At 35.8% G+C, this 8,940-nt stretch overlaps 1 protein-coding gene across 3 annotated transcripts in view; it reads right to left on the bottom strand.

The window, feature by feature from the left end:
* Positions 1-618: 618 nt before the first annotated feature.
* The window catches only part of SAMTOR (S-adenosylmethionine sensor upstream of mTORC1), a 90,488-nt gene continuing 82,166 nt past the window's right edge, over positions 619-8,940 (bottom strand). For all 3 annotated transcript variants that reach the window (XM_072783417.1, XM_072783418.1, XM_072783419.1), the window contains one exon: positions 619-3,831. In XM_072783417.1, the coding sequence (XP_072639518.1) occupies positions 3,202-3,831 (630 nt within the window). In that variant the 3' untranslated portion in view covers positions 619-3,201. The remainder of the gene's footprint in view (positions 3,832-8,940) is intronic.

Raw genomic sequence — 8,940 nt, 5'->3', positions numbered from 1 at the left:
TCTTACCTACAGTGTGTTTGTGATTTGTTAAGCAGCTGTGTTTAAAACTTTTCTGCATTGTTTCATTTTTGGTAAACATATTAAGGGACTTGAGCAGGGGCAGAGGTGTAAGGATCAGCAGGCAATGATTCCTAGAGAGAGATGTTAATTATGTAGGATGCTTGTCTTCATTAGATCAGCAGCTCCATGAAAGAGGGGACTGTGACCACATCCCTAATGTTTCCCCAGCATACGGGGCAGAATTCAAACATTCATTCAGTGGATAGAGAACTGTTTGACATCATGAGGAAGCCATCTGCTGCCACAAAGTAACTAATACACTTAATGATATCTGATAGACCTAACTTTCAAGGAAAGTAGACTTGCAATGAACTAGAATTTATGCTGGCTGTTGTCCTGGCTCTTTGATAAACAGCATGACAATACATACCAATATGGCAGTCTTTTGAGCTCTCTGTATCTTGGTGAATGAATTTCTGAAATTAAGGACTTTGAGTAGGTGGACTCAGCTTGAAAATTCTGGATGTCATTCAAATTCTAAACTGCTTTCCAGTTTTGAAATCACTTAACAAAAGTCAAAGAGCACAGAACTTTCAGGTTATAAGTAATAGACAATGATTATTAGAAAATTTAAAATTTTTAATAAATGTGCTTTGTTCACAAAATGTGAAAAAATACAACAAACACAAACATACATTTTCAGGTATGCCATCTCCCACCGTTTGGCAACTACGATATAAACCATTTTTGATCTAGTCATGATCCTGAAGAATCTAACCGAATATCATTTAGTTTGAAACTCCAAATATTTTGGAGAATCCTGTTATGAGCTAGGAGATGCCTTAAAATTTACTTATATCCAAATGAAATCACTCTCAAGAGTACCCACACAATATTAAAAGGCTCTGTTAACTTCTCTTGTCATTACATATATAATCTGGCACCAAGCCACAAGGACTGCTTATATTTTAACACTTAAATGTTAAATTGGCTTTGGTGGAATATGTATTAGTTTAAATCCTATACCAACCTAATTTGAAGCTGAATTTACAGTAACAAATGATATTTATAAATCCAAACAAATTTATACTAAGTGGGAGTAGGTTTTATAAAGAGACTTTTCTTTTAAGGACTACTTAAAATAAATCATGCACACTTTGGAGCATAAGCAGAATCAACATCTGTAAACAATCAGAAGAATTTATAGCACCAACATTTTAGCTGTAACACAAAGGCTGACTCCAAGGTCATACTTACACCAGCCTCTCAAAAGCACAGTTTTCATTTACTTTCAAAGCATTTTAATTAGATATATTGTTTGCCTTTAAGATTCTATTCAGCCAAATCAAAGGAAACGGGCAGTCTGGTAAAAGAGGTACTACGAAAATACAGTTTTGTGTTACCTGAACACAGTGGGGGATTTCTACCCTTCTTTTGGGGAAGATACAAGATATGACCTGTAGTACTTAACTGGAAAGAGAAGTCAATTCTAATTATTAAGGACTCAGGCTATTGAAAGTAAATGAAACATTTCAAATTACTTTTGGCATAGTTGAGCAACCAATATTTATTGCATTCATTCAACTGACTTTTCAGGTTAATTACAATCCTGTTACTTTCATTAATTTAGAATGTGAAATTTAATTTGAAGTATCAGGTATATATATCCAAACACGGATATCTTAAAGGGAAGTTTTGTCTTTCTAAATAAAGTTTGACATTCAAAGTTAACTACAGCAACTCACAATAAGCACAAAAACATCAGTTTTACCAGAGTAAAGAAGTGCAGTTTATGAAATTTAGGATCAACTATTGAAAATGCAAGTTTCCTTTAAAAACACCCAAACACACCCCCGCACACACACACGCACACACACACATTAACCATGAATTCTGAAACTGTGATATTTCAGTGCAAAAACCTCAGTATGAGGTAATTTTAATGTAATAACCACTTGAAAAAAAAAATCCACACAGTGGCACTCTTAAAAATGACAGTTTACATGACAATTGCTGGCTGACAAGACAATGTGGACCAAATGTTCTTAGCTATTTAAACTAATCTTGTCTTGTTTGGACCTATTTTTCTTCTTAATCATTTGCTTCTGATTCAGAAACACAAAGTTATTTATCAATGTGGAAAGGGAAAATTCCCACAGCCAACTAACGGTTTATATATTGAAAGAAAATTTCCTGCTAGAATTTTGATAGAAATTAGAATATCAAAAGGTCAAAACCATTTTATGAGATTGCTAGCAGAGGGTTAATTTAAAATGTTTCTATATAATTCCAGACTTGTAGTGCAGCACACCTCCTTAATGGAAAGGTGAGGACCCTAACAAGGTTGGTCTAGACAGAACATAAACTCTAACAAGTGCAAACCCTTTCACAAAGGTGTTTCAGGTCAGGATTGAGTATTGTTCCTTGCTTAAATAGAAAATTTTGTAAATGAAAACTAAATTTAAAAAAGGTAAGAGTGAACTCTCACAGTTAAATATACTTAACACCAAGGCCTAATCAATATGAAAGATACGAACATTCTACTTTGGCAATGGTGTTGATTATACTGTACTAATGAAATTAGAATACATACTTGGGGGAAATCTTTCCCCAAATGTCTGATGCTACCAAATGAGCAAAAAAGAAAACAAATTATCAATTCCAAAATGTTGATGAAATGCTGGATCATCAGACAAAACTGCAGAAAATGGCTTTCTGTAACAGATAACAATTTAGCTAGAAAAGAGAGTAAGTGCATCACAAAACAACTAAACCAATCTATCTCTGTGTCACATTTAACTTGTGAGTCATCAAAGTGCAAGCTACAGCTTTCTACATATCTTTCTCATTGCAATGGTTTAAAAGTCAACACTGAAAGATTAAAAGAAAATACATAGCAAGTTATGCTTCACTTTTCACAATAGCACTAAAGAAAAAAGGTACCTTTCTATGATATCTTAGTGCTAAATGCTAAAGTAACAGTGGTTTCTGCTATGACAGGAGTCACTCTGCATGAAACTTTAAGCTTTCTATATAAGAATAAATTTTAAAATCCAGAAGTAGAAAAAAATAGCAAACTCTGTAAACCTTTGCATTTCTTCTATGCAAACCAGGTTTAAGTACTGAGTTCATGTTAGTATTTCTGATTAGTGTAAGCGATTAGTTTAGGAGTCTGGACTGAAAGGGCCTTTTACTTTGATATTAACTTAAAAGTAATATAGGATCTTCTAGCTCATAGAAAGGAATAGAGCTGGCTTGACTTTCTCCAGAATCTGAGTCGTATGGAGCATCAGGGAGCTCTGTGAAACCATATGCTAGTTGTTCATCTTCTATATCTGATCGAACGTAGCACGAAGGATTAGAATATTCCTCCTCTTCTATACTGTTGAAATCTTGAGGAATATATAACATCCCTGGGTAGTTCCTACTAACCAAGTCACTTGTGGTTTTTAGGGAGGTTTTTCTAAATGCCATCAAATGCATATGTGAAAATTTTGAATACTTGAAACGTTTAAAGCCCAGGGATTCTATAGCAATCTTCCAGCTTTTCATCATCATAGCATGACGGTTCTGATGGGAGGAATCAGGTGTGATGATAAGCAATAAACCATTTAACACTAACAGTTCATGGGCTTTCTTGCAGCAAATCCACCGTTGGTAAGGCGATGGAAAATAAGAAAGGAGGAGAGAGAAAACCACCACATGGAAAAGTTCTCCAGGAAGAGAATCGATAGGGTTTTTCAGCTGCTTCAAAAAGGCATCTATAGCATCCTGCGCAAGCTGGAGTGGCTGCTGAAGCTGCAAGTTCAGGAAGTCACATTTATATACACTCTGCAGAAAGGGAAAAAACAAGGCCTATTAAGAATTTGAGGACTGACTTCCAATCCTATTACACAAATTTTACACCAAACTATGTCACAGCATTTCTACATTACCCAAGCTTCAATTTTGAATCTTTGCCTTCTACGTTATTCCACTTGCACAGACATTCAAACTAAACTTACTCATTAAACACTCAAGAGTAATTTAATCAACCCCAGAGAATTTCTACTCATCATTAAAAAAATATTTTTTTTTAAATTTTTATTTATTTATGATAGTAACAGAGAGAGAGAGAGAGAGAGAGAGAGAGAGAGAGAGAGAGAGGCAGAGACACAGGCAGAGGGAGAAGCAGGCTCCATGCACCGGGAGCCCGACGTGGGATTCGATCCCGGGTCTCCAGGATCACGCCCTGGGCCAAAGGCAGGCGCCAAACCGCTGCGCCACCCAGGGATCCCAAAATATTTTTTTTAAATAAAATATTTCTAACAATTTGAAGTTTAATTTGGGCAAGAATTTACAAGAAAGATTTATCTAAACTTAGTCCTATTTACATTCACTTCAACATTTACAGTTAACAAAGACAGGCCAGTATAAAAACTTTAAACAAGAAATACCATAAAATAAAGATGAATCAAAGAGGGTAACGAAAGGGGCATTATAAATTTGTAAAAGCACAGCACCAAAACTTTTTAAGATCATGAAAAATGTCTTTAAACCATTAACTTGAATCCTCTTAATGATTTTAATGTTATATTCAATTTAAAAGTTAATACTTATTTAAAAGTATATGTGAAAGTTAACTTAGATGACCATGGGAAATACCACAACAAATGAACACAGAGCATTGCATAATTTGCTGAATATTACGACTCCATGGAAATGATCCAGAATAAAACAGTTCAAGATTAGATACAAATTAGTTGCCCTTTTCACATAATAGTTATTAATTAATAAAGACATGGGCTAATACCTTATTCGGTCTTTTTTAAAAGATTTTATTTATTTATTCATGAAAGACCACAGAGAGAGGCAGAGAGAAAAGCAGGCTGCATGCCGGGAGCCTGATGTGGGACTCGATCCTGGGACTCCAGGATCATGCCCTGGGCCGAAGGCAACCACTGAGCCACCCAGGCATCAAAAGTTTTAGTTCTTTCCAATCTTGATGACTATTACTGCTTTTTTTTCTGGCTCTATTGCACTGGCTAAAACTTACAAGGAATGCTGAATAGAAGTGGTGAGAGGATAGATATACTCTTGTTCTAGTAGGGAAAACATTTTTAAGCATATTGTTAGCTGTAAGTTTTTCATTATAGCCTTTACCCGGTTGAAGAAATTGAGTTCAATTCTTTCTGAGTGTTTTCACTCAGGGAAAGAATATTCGTATTCTTTTTGAATATTCAGATTTTTATCAGACTTTTTCCTACGCTTATTGAGAGATTATCCTTTTCAGTGTGCTACTAACATGAAAAAATTGTTTTCTGAAATTAAACCAATCTTATAAACCAAACGTGGCCATTATGTATTATTACCTGTTTTGAGATCCTGCATTCAGTATGCTAAAATTTTGTATAGAACACTTGTGTATATTTTCATTCATTTTTATAAACAAATACTCCATTAGATATGCACACATCACATCTTTATCCATTCACTCATCAATGGACACATGGTTGTTTCCAAACCTTGGCTATTGTAAACAATGTGATGAATATAGGGGTGTATATCTTCTTTTCAAATTAGTGTTTTCATTTTCTTTGAATAAATACCCAGATGTAGAATTGATGGATTAAACAGTAGTTTCATTTTTAATTTTTTGAGAAAACCTATTTTTCATAATGGCTGCACTAAATTTATATTCCCACCTACGGTGCACAAGTGTTCCTTTTCTCCACATCCTCAGCAATACTTGCTACTTCTTGTCTTTGATAACTGCCATTTTGACTGGTATAAGGTGATACCTTACTGTGGTTCGTAGTTGCATTTCCCTGATAATTGTGTAAAGCCTGTTTTCATGTACCTCTCTGACCATCTGTATGTTGTCTTTGAAAAAATGTCTATTCATATCTTCTGCCCAGTTTTTAATTAGACTGTTTCTCTGCTACGGAATTGTGAATTTTAAAGCATATTTTAGATAGAAGTCCCTTACTGCATGTAAAATCACTTGCAGATACTTTCTCCAAATTGGTAGGTTGCCTTTTCATGCTGTTACTGGTTTTCTTTGCACAAGGTTTTTAGTTTGATGTAGTCTCACTTGTTTATTTTTGCTTTTGTTGCCTTTGGTTTTGGTAGATTTAACAAATCATCACTATGACTGATATCAAGGTGCTTATGCCCTATGTTTTTTCATGGGAGTTTTATGGCTTCTGATCTATGTTCAAGTCTTTAATCCATTTTCAGTTTTTGTATGTAGTGGGGTCCAGTTTCATTCCTTTGCATGGGATGTCCAATTTTCTGAGCATCATTTATTGAAGAGACTATCCTTTTCCCATTGTATATTCTCTGCTCCTTTGTTGTAAATTAACCGACCATATATGCAAGGGTCTATTTCAAGGCTCTCTATTCTATTTGTTCTATGTGTAGGTTTAAATACCAGTATTATAATGTTTTAATTACTACAGCTTTTTAATATAGTTTGAAATGGAGTGTTATGCCTCCAGCTTTATTCTTTCTCCAAATTGCTTTAGTATTTGGGAGTTTTTTTTTTTTTTTTTTAAAGACTTCTAATTTTTTTTATTTATTTATGATAGTCACAGAGAGAGAGAGAGAGGCAGAGACACAGGCAGAGGGAGAAGCAGGCTCCATGCACCGGGAGCCTGATGTGGGATTCGATCCCAGGTCTCCAGGATCGCGCCCTGGGCCAAAGGCAGGCGCCAAACCGCTGCGCCACCCAGGGATCCCAGTATTTGGGAGTCTTTTATAATACCGATTTAAGTTTTAGGCCTGTTCTATTTCTGTGAAAAACGACACTGCAATTGTGACAGGGATTACACTGATCTGTGTATTGGTTTGAGTAGTATGGATAATTAACAATATTAATATTTATAATCTGTGCTCATAGATTCCACCCTGCCATTTATTTATATCTTCAGTTTCTTTTATTAACGTCTTGTAGTTTTCAATATACAGGTCTTCACCTCCTTGGTTAGATTTATTCCTGAATATTCTTTTTGACACAATTGTAAATGGAACTGTTTTCTTAATTTCTCTTTCTGATACTATTAGTGTACAGAAATATAATGGATTTTTGTATTAAATTTTTTCTTATCTTACAACTTTACTGCATTTCTTTATTTTAACAGTTTCCTGATTTGAATCTTTGGGATTTTTTTTTTTTTATATAGTTAAAATATTATCCTTCAAATAGGGACAGTTTTACTTCCTTCTTTTCAGTTTGGATGCTAATTTTCTTGCTTAATTGGCCTGGCAGTACTTATCTAGTACTGAATAAAAGTGGAAATAGTGGGTATCCTTGTCTTGTTCCCGATTTTAGTGGAAAAACTTAAAAGCTTTTCATAGTTGAATAATGATGTTAGTTTTGGGCTTGTCATATATAGCTTTTCTGCTATGTTGAGGTATGTTCCATCCATAACCACTTTATTGAGAATTTCTATCATAAATAAAAAAATAAATTCTATTTTATTAAATGCTTTTTCCACATCTATCAAGATACGATTTTTATCCTTTATTTTGTTAATATGGTATATAATATATTGATTTTTGTGGATGTTAAACTATCCTTGCATTCCTGGAATAAATACCAAGCATGGTATATGATTCTTTTAATGTACTACTGAATTCAGTTTCCTTATATTTTATTGGGGATTTTCGTAACTATATATTAGGGATACTGTCCTGTAATTTTCTTTTCTTATGGCATTCTTGTCTGGTTTTGTTATCTGGGTAATGCTGGCTTTATAATACGAGTTTGGAATGGTTTCCTCCTCTTCCTATATTTTTCTGGAAGAGTTTGAGGAGGATTTATGTTTGTTAGGAAGGTTTATTTTTTTTAGCATAAATTTTTTTAAAAAATTTAAAATCAATTAACATATGCTCAAGTACTGGAAAGGAAAACATCTAGTTCTAAAGAGACAGGACCTGATTGATGAGTGGATAGCCAAAGAGGCCAAAAGATCTAACTCCAATAAAACCATGGATCCAAGCTGTTTAAAATGGACCCCTCCCAAAGGCACTTAAAGTGACCTGTTACTCTGAGCCAGTGAACCCCAGCAGTAGGAATCCGTACCCTAGGGATCTGTCATTTCTGTTGCTCTTGTGATTGGCAAGTACAGTATCCTTGGGGAAGGCCATCCCCCTCAGGACTGTCCTGGCTGCGACCCTCGTGTACACTGCAGACGCTGATTCTGAGGAACTGTTGTTTCGGCCTCAGTGAGGTTGCCTGGATGGGATCGCTGTTTAGACTTGAGTGCAGATCCCTCGTAGCACTGACCCAAGGTGTTCTGTTTGGTACTGTACCTGTCCAGTCACTGGTTCTCCTCATGTCCTCTAGCCCCATGAGGTTGTGTTGTGTCTTCTAAACTTTGTACTAGTGCTTCTTGCTGCCCGGATACCAGACTTCAAACCATGGTTGCCACCACCAGGACCTTTCCAATTACTCCTTACATGCGGTTTTTTTGGAAGAGCAGGGAAGAGGTAACATTTCTGAGTGTGTGTACTAGGAGGGGTCCATTCCCTTTGGATTTTATCTCACTTGAAATTTTTTCTGCCATTTTTATTGAAAGGCCGGTTTTTGATCCGTGTCAAGCTGACAAGAGACCAATATTTTTTAAAACTCTCCCAGGGACTCGTCTTGGTAACTGCACATAACTTAATCAGAATGAAATGGAGAGACTTGACAGGTGGTGATTCTGTAATTTGATTTGAGTTCACCTGTGGGCATCGTGTGTCAGTGGAAGGAAACCAGTCCTCATTGCCTCACCAGAAAGTGCCCAGCCCTAAATGTTTTCCTCTCTCGTAAGCCCTTGCTCCTTTTTACATTGGAAGGGGCTAAACAGTGTCCGGTTCTCCCTTTCATGCTGCATGCTAACCAGTTCATCAGACTGCAGAAACCTACCCCCCACCCCCCACCGTACCTGCCGGTCTCATCTGGCACACCTGTAT

This window comes from Canis lupus, chromosome 18, assembly GCF_048164855.1.
Source record: "Canis lupus baileyi chromosome 18, mCanLup2.hap1, whole genome shotgun sequence".
NCBI classification, from domain to species: Eukaryota; Metazoa; Chordata; class Mammalia; order Carnivora; family Canidae; genus Canis; species Canis lupus.
Note: the sequence above shows the minus strand (reverse complement) of the source record. Positions and strands in the feature narration are given on the sequence as shown.